Source organism: Coenobita brevimanus, chromosome 24, assembly GCF_032717465.1.
Source record: "Coenobita brevimanus isolate Jiangsu-jjx chromosome 24, ASM3271746v2, whole genome shotgun sequence".
Classification (NCBI taxonomy): Eukaryota; Metazoa; Arthropoda; class Malacostraca; order Decapoda; family Coenobitidae; genus Coenobita; species Coenobita brevimanus.
The window spans coordinates 57,863,787-57,887,966 of NC_136977.1; the positions used below are offsets into that span (position 1 = coordinate 57,863,787).

The 24,180-nt window shown below is 39.4% G+C and overlaps 1 protein-coding gene across 2 annotated transcripts in view; it reads right to left on the reverse strand.

Moving 5' to 3' along the window:
• The window catches only part of brp (ELKS/RAB6-interacting/CAST family member bruchpilot), a 515,057-nt gene that overhangs the window by 125,254 nt on the left and 365,623 nt on the right, over window positions 1-24,180 (reverse strand). For both annotated transcript variants that reach the window (XM_080267644.1, XM_080267645.1), the window contains exons 6-8: window positions 10,056-10,223; window positions 1,233-1,898; window positions 139-306 (exon numbers count right to left, since the gene is read on the reverse strand). In XM_080267644.1, coding sequence (XP_080123770.1) covers window positions 139-306; window positions 1,233-1,898; window positions 10,056-10,223 — 1,002 coding nt within the window. The remainder of the gene's footprint in view (window positions 1-138; window positions 307-1,232; window positions 1,899-10,055; window positions 10,224-24,180) is intronic.

The following is a 24,180-nucleotide window of genomic DNA, read 5'->3' on the forward strand; positions in this document are numbered from 1 at the left end:
AGACATAAAGAATAAAGCTACTGTTCCTTGAGGAGAAAATGTTATCTAAAGACAGAGAAGCTTTACAGGGGGCATTTGACAACCTAACAGGACATATCCACAGTGAGAACATGAGGTAATTATATCTGAAAAACTGACCTCATTGACCCAGCGCTCCCGTTCACTGTGTTGTCTTGCTACAGTGGCCTGAGCTCGTTCTAGCTCCTCCTGTACACTGTCTTTCTCACTCTGAGCATTTTCCAATCGTGCCTTCAGCCGGTATATTTCACCCTGAGCCTTCTCAACCTTCTCTTGTAACTGCTCCACCTGTCATGGTCACTCAAAATCAATTTCAGATTCAAGGAAGTTTCCCCACAATCAACCTGCAGAAGTAGCTGTTTAGTAACATATAATCACGGCATTCTATCTGTTCTACACATGTAGTCCTTTTAGTAAACACCGTTTATCACAAGGGAAGCATTCACAAAATGATGCCAATATTTGCCATTTAAACAGTTAAATACAGCAAATCATAAAGTACTGATTGTTTTTCTATTGTTATGAAAATGTGTACTCACATAATCCAGTAAATATGAGGAATTAAGTAGAGCAACATACTAAACACTGTCTAGGTACACTGCTAGAATTTATATAAATTTCCCATCACTGTTAACAATGAGTGATAATCACGGTACCAAAGTCCAAGGACTCCTCGTCATTGAAAGTAGGGGAAAGAGAATGGATGGGAAGAAAATGTTGGGATAAACAGAATGGATGGGAAATATTAATAAAAGAAACAGAGATAACTGTTCAGGTTTTAAGCATGATGAGGCCTACTATGTTGCTCTACTGAGTAACCCTAGAGAAGTGTAGCTTATTCTTCTGTTTGTTATTCAGTAAGTTTTTTAAATACGAAAGTAATCTTCCACATTAAAGTCTTATATATCTCATCATATGAATTTAATAAAGTTACTTCAGCCAACCTTAATTAGAGCTAACTGTAATTGCTAAACTGCCATAACTACAAATACCAACACCTACATCTACATTTCTAAATATTTTACTGACAAGTATTGTGACACTAAAATCATTATGTGTCAATTTACAAACAAGCTATTAAGAAAAGGACTGGATACTGTACTATAAGTAAAATTTAAAAAATTCTTAACTATCATGAAAAGGGGACTGCTGCTTCTGTGGCTACAGTTCTTCTGCCGCTACTAACGAGAACGGAAGTGATTATTGACCTTTACCTCCACATGGGACCGTTCATAGTCAGACTGATTCATGCGTAACTCAGTCTGAGCACGGCGTAGGTCCGCCTGACATTTATCCAGTTTCTCTTGAAGGCGTTCCATCTCTCCTCCCCCATCTCTACCCCCACCTATAGGTGGCCGACCATAAGTAGGATGAGCTCGCTCAAGATCGTGATGTAGACGTTCATTTTCAGTTCTCAACCTGTCATTTTCCATTTCCAGTTTAGTTAGGCGATGGCGATAAGATTCATAATCACTTGTACTCTTGCCAACCTCTCCATGCATCTTTTCTAGTTCAGCCTTGGCCTTGCCTAGTTCTGACTGACTGGATTCAAGCTTGGCTTCAAGCTTATCTTTCTCAGCAAGGGAACGCTCAAGGCGAACCTGAAGCTTCTCCACCTCCCCTTCAAGAGTATGGAGCTTCATCTTATACTCTGCAATGTCACGTTCATGGAGTGACTGTTCTTGATGGCGTTCCTGCTCCGCCCTATCACGCTGTTCCCGCAGTTGTTGAATCTGTTTGTCTTTGTCCCCAATGGCCTCCTCAAGTGATGATAGAGCACCCTCAGAGGTGGAGTGATGAGCCTGCACAGCTGTCAGTCGGGCTCGTGCCATATCCACCTGGTTGTCCTTTTCTCGTAGCAAGTCTTCAAGATTCTCAATCTGAGGAGGCAAAAGAATAAACATCTCCGCAGTGCACATCCACCACAACTCTTCACACTACAACATTCACAATGTCCATTCACTCTTTCTCCTCACTCCAATCAATACAGGCAAAATGGGACAAAAACTAGGGCACATATAAAATATGCTCTAATACTTCAAGTGTATCATGGCTACTGCATACCAGAGTAATTATATCTATACATATCTGGTATGATATAGTCCTTGTTTGAAAAGCACTATCAAACAATTGTTTATCTCCAAACCTCAAAGCATTAATGCTATATCACAAACCCTTAATCCTCCCAATTTATAATCAGCTACCATACATTGTATACAAGGTACTACCTGGTACTATATATTCATTTTTTGAAGGTGAGATAAGACTGCCCAATGATACATCATTCTCCAATCACAGGCTGTGCATCCCTTTACTTCACTGTAAAAGCTCTTGGTCATTCTGTATTGTACTGTACAGTATTTTACAGATCTGGCTGCAAGCGTTGCTAAAGCTCCCTTTTATGGAGTGCCTTTACTGAGCATCATCAGCATCTATGTTCACCGTAAAAAAACATAAGCTCAAAAAGGATCTGAAGTGTTTGCTTGAGGTCAAAGTGAAAAGTATTATAGTATGCACAGTATTATTGCTTAAGCCTTCTGTCACCAGGTTGCTGACAGGCAACTGCAAAACTAAGTGATAATATTTGTAAAGTAATATTTCCCCTCAAATTATAAACACACACTGCCAATATTTTTTCCGCTCATGCATTTCAAGGGTATTACATTGGACATACTGTAAATTACGACAGTACAGTACTTATTAAAGGAACTAGATTAAAGGAAACCCTATAAGCACTTATTATCAAAACAATGTAAAATATACCCCCAAACTTTCAAAGTATGCACAGTGTGTGCTTGGATAATGATGCATCAGTGGTTGGGCTTATTTTGCCTCTGAAAAGTGCAAGTATAGAAGTTACATACAGTAGGAGTCACATACCATGCTGACCATATTCAACCACAGATGACAGTCAAACCAGGACACCACTTCATAATGACACCTCTTTTAGAATAGTGCTGACATCATATTTTAAAAAACACTGATTCAGAAATGACACAACCATTTACACATTGTGACTTTCAACTGGGAGTTTCAAAGGAAAATAAAATGAAAACTAATGAAAATATCAGTACTGTACTTTACATAACTAAATACTATAACATAAAATCCACAAATCTAAATAACTGGAGTAAATTTCCTCTGCTAAAGCAAAATAAGCCAATATGTTGTGAATAACTTCCTGCACCTTCTCTTGGTATATACTGGACAACCATAAAGACCAGGACACTAGGTTTTCATGCTAGCTACCACCACATTATTTCATTTACATACGAGAAACAACCCCCCCATAATTGGCTAAAATCTAGTCCATTTAATCCCTAGGGGATGACTGGGATACCACAAAATCAAATCCTGGTTACTTCCAAATAATTTTTTTCAGGTGGGGGAAGCACCTTGCCATTACCCACTTCAGTATACAGATGTCTTTATTAATGTACTGTACTTCATTCTTGTTACCACCAAATTACCTAAACAGATCAGAAGACACCTCTTTCAGTGAAGTGGTTAGTGAAGGCTACATCTAACACCTCCAGTTACAGTGGACTCTCTGATATCATGTAAAAGGTTATTTAGTGGTTGGAAAGAAAAATTTAAAAAGACCATCATAGAGAGAGGGTTAGACAATGAAAGGAAAATTATTGGGACAATAAAGAAATACAGTAGATGTATATGAATGTAATATCACTTCTCAAGATACTTATGTAAATCAAATGGACACAAATACTGCTCACTGATTAAATAACGGCTTTACCATCATTAGAACACTACACGTTACTGACACGTTTCCAGGAACAAGGTGAAGGAAGTTTTATAAACAGGCCTACTGTACTATATGTCAAAATCTCACCTGTGTTCTTGGCATCCTGGTAAATCCTTATTCCATAAGTTCGTTTCGTTTTTAAAGGCTCCAACATGCTTGCATGTGTCGGCCTTGGTCACCTAATGGTGGCTCTCCACGCTGCACAATCCATTGCAGCCTCCCTGTTCAGTCCCTTAACCCTAAGGTCACACTTAATGACCTCGTCCCATGTCTTTCTCGGTCTACTCCTCACAACCCCACCCCCAATATTAACACTTCTCACCTTCCTCACCCAATTATCATCCCCCATCCTCTCCACATGTCCAAACCACCTCAATCTACCTCTCCCCATCACAACACCAATACACTCCAGTCCCATCCTACCTCTCAACTCTTCCATTGTAAACCCAGCCCCTCCAGGCCTTGGACGCAGGGACGCACTGCACATCCACCTAATCATTGTCATTTCTGTACGTCTGAGCCGGCGAATATCTTCCTCCCTCACTGCCCAGGTCTCACTGCCATACAGCATTACACTCCTAACACATGCTGCATACAAAGACCCCTTAGCACGTAGGGAGAGCCCTCTCAAGGTCAGGAGAGGCAAGAGCTCCCTGAACTTCTTCCAACCACTTCTCACCCTAGCCACAGAGCTAGCTCCAGCCCCACCTCCAGCACACAACATGTCTCCCAAATAACAAAACTCTTCCACACACTCAAGAGATTCATCTGCAAGTTCAATCCTTTCACATCTGACCATCTCCACCTGCTCACCCCGGCACGCCGTACACATAAAATCAGCATTATCTCGCAGTCTACCTCTGATACCACTACATCTCTTATGCACCCATTCATCACACACACCGCACAAGATGGAATTACGTCCCACGCCCTTGTGGCAAACTGCACATGGCCACTCTCCCTCGTCTTTGACAGCACCGCCACCAACCCTAGATATCATCACTTTTGTTTTATCTGCATTTACCCTTAAGCCCTTGTGCCCCATACCATCTCTCCACTTCCTAAACCTTTCCTCCGCCTCCCTTTCATTCTCTGCAACCAACACCAAATCATCAGCATACAACAACTCCCACGGGAGTCCGTTTCTAAAGTCACGTGAAAGGGCTTCAAGTACCATGATAAACAACATGGGACTCAAGACTGACCCCTGATGCACACCAACATTCACGGAAAACTCATCACTCAAATCTCCATTCACTCTCACCTGGTGTGAGCACCCACATACATGGCCATAACCACCCTAACCCACCACTCCTCCAAGCCAAGCTTTCTCATTGCCCACTTCACCACCTCTCTAGGGACTCTGTCAAAGGTCTTTTCCAAATCAACAAAAACAATATACAGATCCCTTCTCCTACCAATATATTTTTCCTGAAGCTGTCGAACAATGAATATGGCATCAGTGGTCCCCCTACCTGGCATAAACCCAAACTGCATCTCATCAATATTCACTCTTTCTCTAATCATACCTTCTAAAACTCTCTCCATTACCTTCACTATCTGATCTAAAAGCTTTATACCTCTATAATTTCCTCTTTCCAGGGCATCACCCTTCCCTTTATACACATTTACAATTACACTCTTCAGCCAATCATCTGGGACAACACACTCATAAATAATCCTATTTATCAGGTCAGTGACTAAACTCACCCCTATATCGCCTGAGGCCTTCAACATTTCGGCAGTCAACTCAGACACACCTGCTGCCTTCCCCACCCTCATCCTGCCTATTGCCTCACTCACAGTAGCAGTATCAATCAAAGGCCAAGGGCCAGACACTGGATCTGCTGGCTCCAAACCTTCCCTGTCCCAGTCAAACTCCTCATTCAACAACTGGTTATAATGCTCTCTCCATGCTATGAATATTTGATAGTGCTGTACATTGAATAAATATTAAAGTCTGGATGTGAGGAATATAATGGAATATATTGCCTTATGATTTTTAAACTTAAAAATTATTAATTCTGATGCTTACAGCCCTTCACCCATGGCTAAGCAATGTCTCATTTCTAGTGTTGTTAGTTAAAGAAGTGGTAAGCCTGCATTTATTCTGGATGCTACTTGTACATTTTCTAAGAAGTGATGTGTGACCTTTATTTACTGTAAATACTGTAAGATAAGCACTGTGCAGCAATTCATTGTTTATCAGCTGATCAGCTTTCTTAAAAAAACAACAGACCAATGTATCATCAGAATCACTTTTGCTACAGAATGCAACATACAGCATTCGATCCTGAAATATCAGGAAGTACTGTATTGTGAATTATCATAACTATACCAATTTACAGTAAGTTATTTAAAATATTTTAATAATTTCTTATGGCTGCATTATAAAGTGTAGAGCATATTAAAATTTCTTTTTTTAACAAGACTTTAAAACTGATCAATAAGGCAGGGTCAAAATAATAGAAATTATATGAATGGTTAGTAAATTCTGACTGAGAATGCAAAAGAGCAATGTTATTTTAAATGAAGTGTACTGTAGCATGATTTGTAACATACCTGGTGATTTGTAGCTCCACCCAGTTTGACATAAGGAGATTTTGAAGACAAAAGGGACAAAACTGAAAAAAACTCCTGAGGTAATGAATCAATAACAAATAACAACCAAAAAAGGGCTAATTATTAGAGATAAGAATGTTCATAAATCATTCAAATCTACTGCTGTACTGCACTATTACTTTACCAAGTTATAATTACAAGTAAACTAAATAGAACTGTACATCAAAAAGAATAAAAGATTAATCACTCTGTTGATAAGTCACAAAGATCACACACATCAGTTCATGCACCAATCACTCAATATGGCAAACATACTAGAACAACTTTTACATGAGGTCCAGCTTTTGCAATTTTAGCTTGACCAAAAGTTAGTTTAGTTAGTTCGAAGCAAATTTTACTGCAATAATAAACTGTCTATTTTCATGCTGTTAAGGTGTGTTCCAAAAGCATTCTCACATAGTATTTATCCATAGTTAGTAGAGACAGTTGATGAAATATGATTTTTTTTTTGTGGATATCTGCATATGTGTTGCACTGTTAAAATACTTTATCAAGTAACACTCAGAGAATACTCTGGATAAGCTGAAAAGGAATATCACTCTGAATGCATTATACCACATTAAATTACAACCGTATGTTCATTTATACAGACTTGGCTATAACTGTAATATCCTACAATAATTCAACTAAGTATAATATGATCACACAGCAGATATGATTTCTGTGTTATCTGATAGTTCTAGGTAAAGACAATTACATCTGCTATACTACTGATACAATAGAAAAAAAAATCCTATCCTTTTAATCAATATCAGAAAGTGATCAAAAGCAAAACTTAACACTGACAATATATAAAAACTCATTGTACCTGCCAAATCTGCACTTTTTCTTAAAACAATTTTTTTCTAATTTAAATAGCAGAAAAGTGGTCTGGTAACAGAACACATCAGTTTTTGCCTTGTGCACGTAAGTTCAAATCTCCCAAAGGTATGTTCATACTTTTTTTATCAGGTAACTCAACAGGGAGTGTAGTTCAATCACCTTAACTTAACTCCTTCACTCTAGTGATGTAACTTTTTGCTACTCTTGCTAATTCCAGATGGTGTTAATCACCTAGGGAAAGACACTGCAAACTGCAGAGGTTAGAGATAGCCTTAATTATCTCCTTCACAAACACAAACTCTTCTTAAACTGAATACAGTAAAATCATGTGGAGATATTAAGAAAAGAAAATTACATCACCAAAGTGAAGATGATTACTAATTTGGAGTACAGCAGCATTCCCTTAAGGCCCAGTGCCTCAAAGGAGTTAATATGAAATTAACTGTTACCACTACCATTTTGCCAGTTCACCATAATGTTAATTCAATTACAAAATGTACTGTTCTCAGAAAACAGTAAACTGCATTTGAAAGTAGCGGGAGAATGCACAACCGAATGTGGGAAAATGTGGAAATGTGTAGATGAATATGAAAATATGATAACAAATGAATGAGAACAGGGGCAAATGGAAAGGCCATCATATTTTGGAAACAGATGAATGGGAATGAAGAATGTAATGTGATGGTTAACATGAATAAGTTTGGTGATAAACAAAAAATTAATGCAACTGAGAATGTGACAATGGCATCAGTGAAGAAGGATGTGGCTTTGAATGGCTGAAGACTGGGACTGCTGCAGGTGCTGAAATTACAGAATGTCATTTATTAATGTACAGATGGATGATAATAATAATAATGAAGACGATATTCCGTACAACTTGGATACAGTATTATTATTGATCCATTTCATATCAATTAATAATAAGGCAGTGACCAGCAAATTTCAATGTCAAGTGATAAGGCATTCAGAGCCCAACAAACCTCTTGAAATATTATGTAACAGTTTCATAACTATTTAAATAAACAGCGGATCGATGATACTATCCGCAACTGTACACATATGGTAAATGAAGTTGTGGCAGGTGAGAGAGGGGATTTTTTTCTAACATGATTTATGCAGATGATGTGCTGCTACAGAAATTAAATGAGATATTTGCAGATGGGTTTGGATTTAGATGGGCTTCGGTTTTCATGAGTGTTACTAAACATAAATATAAATGTACACATTTGTCAGCAATGATGCCTTAAAGCTGATATAGATATGAGAACAATGATGCTTCCTGAGAGGAAACTCACAATGCCATGTGTCAGTGAATGAGGGATTTGAACTGGTGATGATTTTAAACAATGCTGTGTTGTGACAGAAACAGAGGGACTTGTGATAAGAAAGGGGAAAGCTGAGTGGTTCATGGAACAGAAGAAGCCAGTGTTAACAAGGTCCTGACCCAGAACAGATAGATAAGAAGAAAGACTGTATGAGAAGAGCATGACCTGGAACAGAAAAATTAGTACAAAGGCTGCAGGAAAACTGCATTAAGCTGTTCAGTAACTGAGTGACAAGCCAAATGGTTTCCTGTACACCAAGAAACCATTTACTATGCTGGGTGGTAACCATATAGCCAAATTTTGGCACCTGGTGGTTTAGTGGGTAATTACTGCGCTCCAGTCGGATTGAGCCGGTGAAGGTATATATCCAAGGGGTGGTTGGGGTTGACTGCTCATGTAATGCCACTCAGGGATGAGTGAGGCTGGTCACTCTCATCTTAAATGTTGAGACCAACTGCCTAGCCCCGGGCTCCTACGCTCCTCATGGGGCAATGTAGGATTGGATGATGGATGGATGGATGGAGACTTTAGTATGATATGAGTTTGGTTTTTGATTCCCTTTTCCTGTTACTGGATCCTACCCATCCCATTTATTAATACATACAGTAAGAGGGTGATAATAAGCACAGATAATGAAACAGGTAGGGGACCAAGCTGTTTGAATGAAATACTGGCATGCTTGGAGATGCACATGACAAGGATTTGGCACCTTTTTTTAAACATGACAGTCGGAGGACTGGCTATTCATAGGAGAATGCAAAGCACATCTTGCTGGAAAATCTAAAAAAAATTACACTGCTAGGTTTGTGCTGTGGAGCCAAATTTCCAGACTGATGTGTAAATAAATGCAAGGTCTACTTTACTGGGCATGCTGCTGTTAGTTCTCCCACTTTCCTTTCTCTTTCACTGTTTCTGGACCCTACTGCAACCCCATCTTTAGGTGGAAAAAAATGGTCAGGATGGTAATGATGATGAGCAGGATGATGACTAAAATAAAAATAATAATGACAATGATGATGATGATGATGATAATGATGATGATGTATTGTGTAATAACAAATGATGTTCTCTGAAAGCATACAGTACTGAAAGTCAAGCTCCATCAAGCAAATGATGTCAACAGGTATGTTTCAAACATGTGGTATAAACTGTAAATTAGGTGGTATCAGATGATGATGAAACTTACATCTACATCTCTGTAACAAAACAAGTAGTCATAACATGATCATAAACAATTATAAATAGCAATTCACCATTATACTTAAAAGGTTATTTCACATACTCACACACATGCAAACACACATAAAGTGGTGTGACACTGTGGTAAACCAACTTAATCCACGTCTACTACTGCCTGCCCACATCCATGCAAATGATTGTAAATGGATATAGGGCCACAAATCTTATCTTTATCCTTCTATGCTCCTTCTGGATATTTCCCAATAGCTCCCTTTCACTCTCATGATTTGGTTTCAATACTATAATGTACATTATATCCAGTGTACCTTTCTCTGGAGAACGTTGATCTTCCTGTCCTTGATATCCATGTGATCACGAAGTTCGGTGAGCTCTGAGTTGAGCTTGTTCCTCTCCTGCGTGGTCTGAAGAGCCTGCTGAGTCTTTTTCTCAATGGTCTTGTTCTTCTCCTCCAGCCGCTGCCGCAACTCCTCCACCTGACGAAGTATACCGGAGGAATGCTGCTGTAAACCAAAGCACACAGGGGCAGCCCATATATTCTGAGTCTTACACAGAAGACACTTATGCTTCCCATATCGTTGCCTTGAGTGTTATATCTCACCACTGTCAGTCCTGATGCATCTCACCACCTTTTCTAACTCCTCTCTTTCATAAGGGCATTTCAGTTTTCCATGCTGTTAACAGTATATAAAAGGAGGTGGATATACAGTATCTAATAAGGTTACTACTTTACTGTAATATGCTTACAGGGGTAATAAAAAAGAGAGAAGAATGCATACAGGTGAACATGGGAAATAATAACAAACATGTTGACCAACATGTATGATGGTCCTGAGGGAAATGCATGCCAGGAGTTATGTTTTGTTCACTCCTGTATACAGTACAGTACACATACCAGCACTGCTATGTGGCTTAGATTATGAGCAAGCTAATACAGTATTAGTACAATTCACAACTGTCCAGTATAGTGTTTTCAGTTCTCAATAAACAACTAAAGTAATATAATGAAATTATAAAGATGCTAAATCAGGAAGTAATCTTCCACTGAGGTATATTGCACAGAGAAGGAAAACACCTATATGTTGGTCAACATGGCAACACAATTGTAAGCCTGAGCAAGGCCGAAGTGGCGGCTGTGCACTGGCAAGTACAGGGGAAGTTTGCTTACACACTACCACACAGATACAGTACTCATACCCACACATGGGAGAAAAAATACGAAGTAAAAAGAAGAATTTATCCTAAACCTGATGACAGCACAAATCTGACAGTGAATCATGTTGACTTGTTGCCTAATTGCCCAAAAGATTACATGTCTTTCCAGACATTAATAATATGAAATTGTTTGTAGATACTGTACTGTAATATACAATACATTACATATGTTACACTCATGCTTCAGTTCTTATTCCTGTAAATAGTGATTTAGTATGGTAGTCAAGAATTTAAAGATGTCATGCTAACTACAGGTAAAGAGAGGAAAAAACAGATTGCCTGTATGTGTGGGTACAAATCTGAACTCAAAAACCAGTGCATATGTGCATATACTGTACTGTGCAAATCTGAGAACATAATGCTAATGGTGACTTGTCATTACATATTAGTTAATGCAAGGTTAGTTGGTTACTGATTCACTACGCTTGGTGCAAGCTGTAAATAAAGTACCATACATGTACTGTATATCCACTTATTAGTGCAATTAAAAACATGTCAATTACATGAACACTCCATATTGTACTAATACATTCATTGGCAACTATGACTGATAATAATGTACAGAATATTTCCAGTGGTGAAAAAATCTTCATCACTTGTAGGCAGTACCTGTACACTGTAACTGTTACTTTATGACATCTGATTTTCAAAAATTAAGTATATACAACACTACAGAGTGAACTTCTACACAATACACTACAATTTTGTAACACATTGTCTTAAGGTAATCAGAAAAAAAATACTGTACAGCTAAAGTACTTTGGGATAACAGTACAGTATTAATATATAAGCAAGACACAGCATATACAAAGAGGTGTATCCTTACATTAAAAAGATTCTGAGAAAGAGATAACAAAAAAAAAAAACTGGGAGAGTCAGCTAGTAGGCGATACTTCAACTAATGATATTTCATGTTCATAACTATTATAATCTTACTTACATACATTAGCTAGCTACCTTTTCCTTTGAATGATGAAGCTCTCTCAAAAACTTATGCCAGATGCAAAACCATCTAAATGAGGCTAGATTTATAGCAAGAAAGGACACAATTAGAAAAATAATATTATTATAAGGCATATTAACCCAATCTAACAAAACTTTTCCTTAATCAACACCATGCTGAATGTTTATCTGCAGCAATGAACTACTAAATCAACCCTCCCCCGGTCCCTGGTCATTTATAACTGTAACAACATGTCATCTCTTTAACCAACACTTCATCCAGACATAAACTGTTAATGAAAAATGGCTCATTTAAAATATTTCTATGCAGTTACACACACACACACACACACACACACACACAAATAAACAAAAGCAGTTTCCTGTATCAGCAGTGTTTGTAGTGACTTAATAGAGAAATTTAAGTTTTAGACTTAAAAAGTAAAGGCAACAAGTGCAAAGATGGATCACACTGATGCAATATCTTGCGATGCTGGCTTCTTTTACCTGAAGAAGCAAGCACAGCAAGACACTAAATCAACTGGGCTACTACTCTGCATTTGGTATCTTACTCTCAATAAATGCCACAGCATTACATCTGGTATCTTTTTCTTACAAACTGTCAAAGCCTCTGCTGAATCCACTACTCTATATGGAAGCAATCGGTATTTATGTCTCACACACTATTCTTTACCTTCTTGATTTACCAGCACTTCCAAGAAAGTTGCCACCTTACACCAGTACACCCCTTAAACCACCACCTTATACCATTCCACCTCTCACTCCATCATGCAATAACAGTTCACCTCTGAATCCATATTCCATCAATTCACCTCTCTCCCACTGATACCTGTCCACCTCCCTTCACTTTATATCAACAAACGAATGTAATGTAACAACATCAGTAGTAATTAATGAAACTACTCCAGTCATGACTTCATACAGTGTCCAAGGTCGGATCCACACCAAATGCTTGCCGATGTGGGTGGGAGTTTACGTCAGTGTAACAGAGGTGTCCCACTGGATGAAAATGAGACCTTCTACAGGTTACAATGATGCAGAACTCTGGTCCGCACCAACAAGCATTTGATGTAGACATGGCCTAAGTTATGTAATATATGTCATGGCCTTCTTAAATGATGGCCGTATATATCATCTATAAACTGTACCTACTGCCACACGCCTTAATCTAGTATGGGGTGACAGCAAACAAATCGCCTCCATATCGCTCTGTCCCCCGCCATTTCACTGACCTCCCCCCAGCTCACACCCTCTTCTCTCATATGCCTCTCCACTCCATCCCTCCATCTCATCCTCAGCCTCCTTCCACCTCACTCACATACACTCTCCTCATTAGTCTACCACTCTCCATCCTCTCCACATGGCCAAACAACCCTAATGTATTTCTCCTAATGCTTTCCATCACATCCACATCTACAACACAATGCTACTTCACTTCCTCATTTGTCAGTCTGTCTCTCCATGTAACTCCACATGCTCCTCTCAAATTTCTCACTTCCACTGCTCTCACTCTTGACTTGTGTCTTACCAACAAAGTCCAAGCTTCACTTCCACATGCCAGAGTTCGGATCACAATATTACCATGCAGCAACTTTTTTTACTTCTATGCTCACTTTCCTACATCTTATCACTGCTTTCAAAGAACCAGCAACCTTCCTTCCTTGTTGTACCCTTTCAATCACTTTATCCTCCAAACTTCCATTTTTACTCATCACACTACTCAAGTTCTTAAATGCACACACATTTTCCATTTCCTCATCCAACTTCACTGTACATTCAGAGACCTCATTTCTGTAGAGGACCATAGCTTTACTCTTCTCTACATTCACCTTTAAATTTCAGTTCTTACACGCTCTCTCAAACTAATTCACAAAGCCTTGTTGTTCCCCTTCATCTTCACTTAACAATACAGTATCACCTGCAAACAACAATACAGTAAGTTTCCAAATGCTGCCCTGTCTCATTAGGGCTGCTCCAACATCCACTGCTCTACTTTGTATCTCTTTTATAACCCCATCCATATACTGAATGAACAAACATGGAGACATGACACATTCCTATTTCAATTCACCATTCAGACAGAAAAATTCACTCAGTTCACTATCCACACACACTGCAGCCTCAGCACCCTCATACATACTCTTCACTGCATTCAATGATTTTCTGTTTACTCCATATATTCTCAGTATTTTCCACATTCCTTGTCTATTCACTCTGTCATGTGCTTTCTCCAAATCCATGAAGGCTACATACAACTTTCCTTTCTCCGGAAACATTTCCATTAAACACCTAAGGATAAATATCTGACCTCCTACACAGGCTCTTCCTTCCTAAAACCTCCCTGTTCTCCAACAATTTCCTCTGTTCTTTCCCTAACCCTATCAATTAGTATCCTTCCATATACTTTTCCTATTACACTAAGAAGACAAATGTCCTTATAATTACCACACACTTCTTTTTCTCTTTTCCTTTGTACAGGGGAATACATGTAATCATACCTGACTTCCAATCCTCTGGGACTCTACCTTCCTCCCAGGTCAAGTTGCACACCTGCCATATCCAATCTACTACTATCTAACCCCTTGATTTTCTTCATTGCTTCCACTACTTCCATCCTACTGACATATTCCTCCCTTCTCATCACCCTCCTTCTATCAGCCATTCCCCAGCCACTTATGCTTGCATTATTTTCATTCTCTATGTTTAAGAGTTCTTTAGAGTGCTCTCCATCCACTCACTTTTCTCCTTCCTCCACTATCAATCCACCATTTTTATCTTTCCTTCCCCTACTAACTTCTTTATCACCATGTCTAAATTTCTTTATCTCCTTGCAGAACATTTTCTTACACTCAACTATACACTCAACTTCCTTCCAAATTCCTCATCCACTCTCTTCTTACTCTCTCTTACTAATTTTTTCATCTCTCTCTTCCTTTCTACATGTAACTCTCTCTTCCGCCTCTCAACTTCCTCCACGCCTCTGTTTCCCATCCATTCATTGTATGCTTTCTTCTTTTGCACCACAGCTTGCCTCACCTATTCATTCTATGATGATGTTCCTTGCATCCTTTTTTGTCTTCCCTTCACCCTACGCACCATCTCACATACTGCACAGATTTCTTCTGTGAAAATCTTGGACACACCTTCCACTTCCCCCATCTGCTGCACATCATATTTACCCAATCGCTCCTCCACTTCTCTATTATATTCTGCCTTTTTTCCATCCTCTAGTAGGCTTTTTACCCTCCTTGTATGGACTACCTCCTCCTGTCCTTTCCTCCTTCTATTCCTCCACTGCACTTGAACCTGGACTTTCACCATCACTAAGTGGTGGACAGAAAGTCCACTCCCCCAAACTCTGTATGCTCTTGGATTCATTACATACGTTCTCATTCTGTCACCCACAATAATCAATCATTGTCTTTCGTTACTCAGTTCACAACCCACCGTTCTCATCACTCGCCATGTATACCTGTAGATCATTTTGTACCTAAAGACGGTATTGGTTAACGTCAACTCCCTATCCACATTTCCATTCTCATCCAATTCTGCAGGCATACCCCACTAATTAACTACACCATCTTTACGCAAAGAGTTTTTGATGGCATCAATTCAACTAGGCCACAACACAGAACAATCCTAGTCACACCAGACATTAGCAAAGCTATTGATGCCATCCCCTGCCATAACCTCACAAACAAAATATTCAACAGAAACATGCACAATAACACAAAAAGATGACTGGCAAACTACTTAGCAGGTAGATGTGCACATGTAACATCTGCTAGTCAGTCACTGAACATTAGAAACCTCACAAACTGCATCTCTCAGGGAACTGTTTTGTCCCCTACACTCTTTAACCTATACTGTACATGCACAATATACCCACACCCCACAGATACATATAGCTTCCTATGCAGAACACCAAAATACAAACACAGCTGCACACATCCTCCAATCTTACCTCAACACACTACATGAATGGTTCACCACAAACAGACTCAATATAGCCCCAGTCAAATCTACAGTAACCCTTCTGACAAACTGGACAGCAGAACATAGTCACATTCACATTCCAAACCTCACCATAAACAACAACCCCTTACCCCCCCAGAAAAAATCTTTGCTGTAACATACAATACATCAGTGTCATTTAAAAAACATATCACAAACATTAAAAATAACACCTAGACTCAATGCCCTAAGGTCATTTGCCCATACAACATTTGGACAGAACAAACAAACCACCACCACAGTATACAAACAATATATACGTTCAGTAATGAATTATGCAAGCCCTGCTTGGGCTTCTAACCTCACTACAACACCCTACAGACCATACAGAACATGGCCCTAAAAATAATCACAGGCTGCACAGCTACTACACCTACAGATCACCTACACCAAGAAACCAAAGTCCTCAGTCAAGGATCATCTAGACATGAGGCACACAAATTCTTGCTGCAGCCTCCACAAACCCACACCATCCACTATACTACATGGCTGTACATCCACACACACCATGAATCATCAAAACAACACCCAGCACATGGTATCATACACAAATACTGTCATCTCTCCCCCCTCACCTGACTCAAACCAGCTTCCAGAAGTATCCATACTCAAATCACTTGCCACTTCATTCAGTCACTCAAAGACAACACACAGCTGCATGCACGGCTTCTTGATATCCACCCTTCTGAAGCCTACCTCCCTTGTGAGGACAGGGTCCACCTGGAGAGGCTAAGATGTGGGCATCATCCAGCCCTCTTGAGTTATCAGAATAGGCTGGATGACTCAGTCACTGATGCCTGTCCAGGATGCAACACTGCACCCCATACTCTTAAGCACATCATGGAAGACTGCATTACACACAATCGCTTGCATTAATAACACAACATACACTCCTTGAGAACTCTGTTGGAAAGCCCGGTCTCAGCCATGACCTTCCTTAGGGACTCAGGGCCGTTCGGCCAGACTGCCTATGGAACAACTACTATTACTACTACACCATCCACCTTAACAATCCTTGAACCAACTGATCCACACTCTCTTATATTCTCTTTTCATCTCTTGCACCTAACAATACATACACCCTCTTTTGCCCTCTCAGTCTCTCCTACTCCCATGCATATACCCCATTCATACTCTGACTCTCTCACATCCTCATTTAGTCTCAATTAATCCGCATATGTCCACTTTTGCACCCTCAAGCACCTGGACAAGCTCTCTCTCTTTCACCTCATCATTTGCTGCAATCCATACCATGCCCTTTGTCTGGTCCTTGGTCACAATCTGTTGGTCCATCCCCCATTTCAAGTCCACTGCTGAACAAAGGCCTCCCCCAACCTTCTCCGCGAATTCCTTGACTGAGCCAATCTTTGCCATGTTTTCCCTGCAAATTTCTCTATCTCATCTCTCCACCTCCTGTCTGGCCTTTTTCTGCTACGCTTACCATCTCTTGGTGTCCAGTCAGTCAACCTCTTGCTCCATCGATTATCCCTTGTTCTTGCTACATGGCCTGCCCACCTCTATTTCTGTTCTTTTATAACTTCTATAATATCTTTGACTTTAGTCTGCTGTCTCACCCAAGTTGATCTTTTCCTGTCTCTTAAAGATATTCCCAACATTGACCTTTCCATTGCTCTCTGAGAATGAATTAATTTATTTTCCATCGATTTTGTCAGTTTCCAAGTCTCACAACCATACGTCATAGCAGGAATTATACATTCGTTATATACTTTTCGTTTCATACAAACTGGCAAGCTATTTTTCATAATGTCTCTATGCTTACCGAAAGCTTTCCATCCAATTGTAATGCGTCTTTTTATTTCGCTATCATTATCTTTCGTTAATTTTAGTGTTTGTCCAAGGTAATTGTACTCCTCAACTTCTCCAAGAATTTCTCCACTTATTCTTATGACGCTCTTTGGTGTTTGAGGATTAAATATTACTTTAGTTTTACTCCGGTTCATCTTTAGCCCTACTTTGAGACTTTCTCTGTTCAGGTCATTTAACATTTCTTGCAATGTCTCTGCTTTTTCTGAGATTAGGACAATGTCATCTCCATATTTTAAATGGTTTAGCTTTTCTCCATCTATGTTTACTCCTTTGTTTTCCCAGTCTAGCTTTCTGAAAATACTTTCTAGGCATGCTGTAAATAACTCAGTCGAAAGCCATTTCGTAATCAACAAAACCTAAGCACAGTGGTTTATTATATTCTGTAGTTTTCTCAATTAGCTGATTCATTGTGTGCAGATGATCAGTGGTCGAGTACCCTCTTCGGAATCCTGCCTGTTCACGAGGTTGGTTTTCCTCCAAATTTGTAGCTACAGTATTCTGTTTGTAAGGACTTTAGTGAAAAGTTTGTAAATGACTGATGGCAAGCTAATGGGTCTATAGTTACTAAGGTCTTTTGAGTCGCCTTTTTTATAAAGTAGAATAACAATTGCATTACACCATGTTTTGGGAATTTTCTTCTGTTTTATACATTGGGTAAATAAGTGAGCAAGCCTATTTTGTACTTCTGCTCCTGCATCCAACAGTAAATCTGCTACTATTCCACCTTCTCCCGGAGCCTTCCCTCTTTTCATATTTTTAAGAGAAATATTTACTTTGTCTGGTGTTACCTCAAGTATTTCACTTGTGTCAACAGAAAAGTTAGCTATTGGTACTTCTGTCTTTGATGCATAGGCTACAGTTCTTTGTAAAATTCTTCAACTCTCTTCAGCATCATATCTCTGCATTTAATGGCTTCACCGTTTTTATCTTTTAGTGATGTAATTTGTTGCTTTCCAAGTGCCATTTTATTTCAGACCCGTTTCAGACTTTTTCCTTTTTTGATGGTTTCTTTGATTTGATCCATGTTTCTCATTCTTTTTTTTTTTCCTTGTCTTTTGTTGATAAGCTTGTTTAATTCTGCTCGTTCTATTTCATCTTTCTTTGTTTTTACTTTCATTACCTTTCTTTTTTTTTATAACTCAAGTGTCTTCTCTGAATACTTCAAGCTTTGGTTGTATTAGGTTTTCCCACTACCTCCGCTGATTCTTTTAGCACTTTTGTTAGTTTGTCATTCAGCTCATCAATGTCACATTCAGCATTACTGAGAGCCTGAAATCTGTTCCTTATTTCCAACTGAAAAGCTGCTTTGTTTTCACTGACTTTTATTGGGCATATCTTTTTGTCTTTAATCATCTTCTGTCTTTCACTTTTGAAACTGAATATTGCTGTGCAACCCACCATTCTATGGTCACTTCCAATATTTACTTTGTTGACAACTGTGACATTTGTGATTGTGTTATGTATGTATATATAGGTGGGGGCAGTCACCATCCACTCACTCTACATAGTGCTGCATTCAGGTGCCTGTCCTTTCCTCTCCTCCATCCTTCTTTCCTTCCATCCTCTTCTGTCTTTCTTCATTCTTTCCTCATCCTTCTGCCTACGGGTGAGTTTACACTCCCTCTTCTGTCTTTCTTTCCTTCATTCTTTCCTCATCCTTCTGCCTGTGGGTTACTCTACATTTGAGTGACAAGCTAAATGGTTTCTTGCACACCAGGAAACCATTTACCATGTTGGGTGGTAACCAAATCACAAAATTTTGGCGCCTGGTGGTTTAGTGGGTAATTATGGCCCTCCAATCGGATTGAGCTGGTGAAAGTTTATATCCAAGGAGTGGTTGGGGATTATTGCTCATGAAAAGCCACTCAGAGATGAGTGAGGCTGGTCACTCTCATCTTAAATGTCAGGACAAACTTGCCTAGCCCCGGGCTCCCACGCTCCTCATGGGGCAATGTAGGATTGGATGACGTACATACATATATATATGCAGATGATACTGTGCTGTTGAGTGAAGACGAAGGGGAGCTGCAAGGCTTGGTGGATGAGTTTGGGAGAGTGTGTAAGAAACGGAATCTAAAGGTGAATGTAGGGAGGAGTAAAGTGATGGTCTTTGAGAGAGGTGAAGTCAGTGAATGTACAGCGAGGTTGGATGGTGAGGAATTGGAAAATGTGAGTACGTTTAAGTACTTGGGTAGTGTGATGAGTAAGGATGGAGGTTTGGAGGGTGAAGTGCTTGAAAGGGTACAGCAGGGAAGAAAGGTTGCTGGTTCTTTGAAAACAGTGATAAGAAACAGGGAAGTGAGCATGGAAGTGAAAAAGTTACTACATGACAGTATTGTGATACCAACTCTAACGTATGGAAGTGAAGCTTGGACGTTGTTGGAAGGACACAAGTCAAGAGTGAGAGCAGTGGAAATGAGTTATTTAAGAGGAGCCTGTGGGGTCACATGGAGAGACAGGCTGACGAATGAGGATATAAAGGAGCGTTGTGGTGGGGATGTGGATGTGATAGGAAGTGTTATGAGGAACACACTGAGGTGGTTTGGCCATGTGGAGAGGATGGAGGGTGAAAGACTGACGAAGAGAGTGTATGTGAGTGAGGTGGAAGGGGGAAGAGGGAGGGGGAGGCCAAGGATGAGATGGAGGGATGGGGTGGAGAGGTATATGAGAGTGGGGGATGTGAGTTGGGAGCAGGGCAGTGAAATGGCGGGGGACAGGGTGACTTGGAGGCGATTTGTTTGTGGCCACCCCAAACGGGATTGAGGCGTCTGGCAATAGATATATATATATATATATATATATATATATATATATACACACACACACAGTATATTCATTTATTCAGTCACACATATTGATCTCACATCACAAAATGTTAATCCTGACAAATATTAGATGTCTGTAAAGGATATTCATCAGTTTCACTGAAAGTAATTAACACAACTGGCAGAGTAGATCTCACACCTACCCCCTCTCTCTCTCTCGATATTATATTGGACAAGTTCAGTATTCAGTCTCCTTAGACAGACAGATAGATAGACAGAGATAGGCAGACTAAGTGCACATGCATGATGAAAGAGGACAGTTAAGAATAATGGTAATGCACAGTCGATACATAATGCAACATTGTAAATCAGAAAGTGGGCATAATACTGAGTATATTACAAACAGTTGTATATTTACCAGTATGTATATATATATATATATATATATATATATATATATATATATATATATATACATACATACACAGTAATATCCCAATATACAATATGCCTAGATGCGATACCCTGGCTGAATGATGGGAGTAGAAATACCACCATACCCCCTCTAACGATGGCCAAACCCCAGTTTAACGATGGGTTCAATTTTTTTTTTACCAATTTTGATGATATTTTAGACTAAAATTGTGTGTTTAGGCTGATTTATAAACAGTTTTTAGACTTAGATTAACCCTTTGAGATTCCAATGACTATTTCGATCGTCATTTGAAATCCAACCTCAGAGATTCGGATGATGCTTTTAATCGTCATTCCAAGAAACTTTTGTAAAATATTAACCATAAATCACATTTACGCATCATACCAAAGAGGCTCGAGCATGATGTCACAGAATGGTTGCTCTATGTGTGGCGGTACTGCACAGGTGAGTCTGATTCATGGCTTTGTTTCTTTATAACTTTATTCTTGGTGAATATTTTTGTACAGCAAGGTATAAAATTATTATTTTTTTCCTAACTTCAACTCATCACTTTGACTTTTTAATTTCTTTGTTTTCCTTTTATTATCATACTACGATAAAGTACAACTATTCAGCTTCAAAATAACACCACAACCAGCATTCTATCATAGAAAGTGTATTAACACTGACCAATCAAAGAAAAACATCGCGAAGCGAATATGCAGCCGAGACTAAAATAAAATTATGCATCTCTTTCCTTTCGCTTTACTGCACAATGAAATGCAAAAATTACCATAATTTATATATCATTGTAAAGGTAATTTATTGTATTTTTGCATGGTTTAAACCAAGCTTACATATCTTTACTCATTATTTTTTGCCGAATATTTTTCTACAGCAAGGTATAAAATATTTGCTTTTCGCCTAACTTAAACTTATCATTTTGACATTTTATTTTCTTTGTTCTCCTTTTTTGAACATACTATGATCAAGTACAACTATTCAGCTTTAAAATGACCCTAAAACTAACATTCTATCATGAAAAGTGTATTGACACAGAGCGATCAAAGTAAAATACCGGGCTGCGAAAATGTGGGTCAGCATGAGTGGCTGACTCTGGCACAGATGAAATCTGCCCGGCCCAAAAACCTCAAAGGGTTAATGTGTTTTAGCCACAGGTGGGGTGAACACTGTCATTTTGGGGTACAGTTTACTAAGTTTGATTTTTCTCCAGACTTACAGTTGATGATTTTCAGATTTCATTTGCTGATTTTAGTGAGTTATTTACAGGTGTTAGGCACAGGTTATCTTCTTTTAAAGCTTTCAGGCCATTTAGATTGGCTTTAAACTTATTTTTGGGCTCCTTTGGATGGGTTTTGGATTAGGTTGTGCGGGAAATCCACGGATGAAAAACACATCCCATTAATTTACATGTTAAAACTACCCCGATATACAATACCCAGCCTAACAATGGGTTTTTACCCAACCAACTGCAATGTTGAACTGGGGAATACCTATATATATATATATATATATATATATATATCTATCTATCAATCTATCTATATATATATATATATATATCTATATCTATCTATCTATCTATATCTATCTATCTATCTATCTATCTATCTATATATATATATATATATATATATATATATTGCCAGACACATCAATCCTGTTTGAGGTGGCCACAAACAAATCGTCTCCAAGTCGCCCTGTCCCCCGCCATTTCACTGCCCTGCTCCCAACTCACCCCCCCCTCTCTCATATACCTCTTCACCCCATCCCTCCATCTCATCCTTGGCCTCCCCCTCCCTCTTGCCCCTTCCACCTCACTCACATACACTCTCTTCGTCAATCTTTCACCCTCCATCCTCTCCACATGGCCAAACCACCTCAGTGTGTTCCTCATAACGCTTCCTATCACATCCACATTCACACCACAACGCTCCTTTATATCCTCATTCGTCAGCCTGTCTCTCCATGTGACTCCACAGGCTCCTCTTAAATAACTCATTTCCACTGCTCTCACTCTTGACTTGTGTCCTTCCAACAACGTCCAAGCTTCACTTCCATACGTTAGAGTTGGTATCACAATACTGTCATGTAGTAACTTTTTCACTTCCATGCTCACTTCCCTGTTTCTTATCACTGCTTTCAAAGAATCAGCAACCTTTCTTCCCTGCTGTACCCTTTCAAGCACTTCACCTTCCAAACCACCATCCTTAATCATCACACTACCCAAGTACTTAAACGTACTCACATTTTCCAATTCCTCACCATCCAACCTCGCTGTACATTCACTGACTTCACCCCTCTCAGAGACCATCACTTTACTCTTCCCTACATTCACCTTTAGATTCCGTTTCTTACACACTCTCCCAAACTCATTCACCAAGCTTTGCAGCTCCCCTTCGTCTTCACTCAACAACACAGTATCATCTGCAAACAACAGTACAGGGAGTTTCCAAACACTATCCTCTCTCACCAGGGCCACTCCAACATCCACTACCCTACCTTGTACCTCTTTTATTACCCCATCCATGTACAGATTGAACAACCATGGAGACATGACACATCCCTGTTTCAAACCAACTTTCGAAGAGAAAAATTCACTTAGTTCACCATCCACACGCACTGCAGCCTTCGCACCATCGTACATACTCTTCACAGCATTCAACAACTTCCCATCTACTCCATATATTCTTAACACTTTCCACAATCCTTGTCTATCCACCCTGTCATATGGTTTCTCCAAATCCATGAAAGCCGCATACAACTTCTTTCCCTTCTCTAGAAACTTTTCCACTAAAGATCTAAGAATGAATATCTGATCTACACAACCTCTTCCCTTCCTAAAGCCTCCCTGTTCTTCTCCAACTAATTTCTCTGTTCTTTCTCTAACTCTGTCAATAAGTATCCTACCATACACTTTTCCTATTATACTAAGAAGACAAATGCCCCTATGATTACCACACACTTCTTTTTCCCCTTTTCCTTTGTACAAGGGAATAATTATACCTGACTTCCAATCCTCCGGGACTCTACCTTCCTCCCAGGCCAATCTGCACATCTTCCACATCCATTCTACTACTATCTCTCCCCCATGCTTCAGCATTTCACCACACACTCCATCAATTCCTGGGGCTTTCCCCGATTTAACTTTCTTCATTGCCTCCACAACTTCTATCCAACTGATTTCTTCCTGTCTTCTCCCTCCTTCTCCCA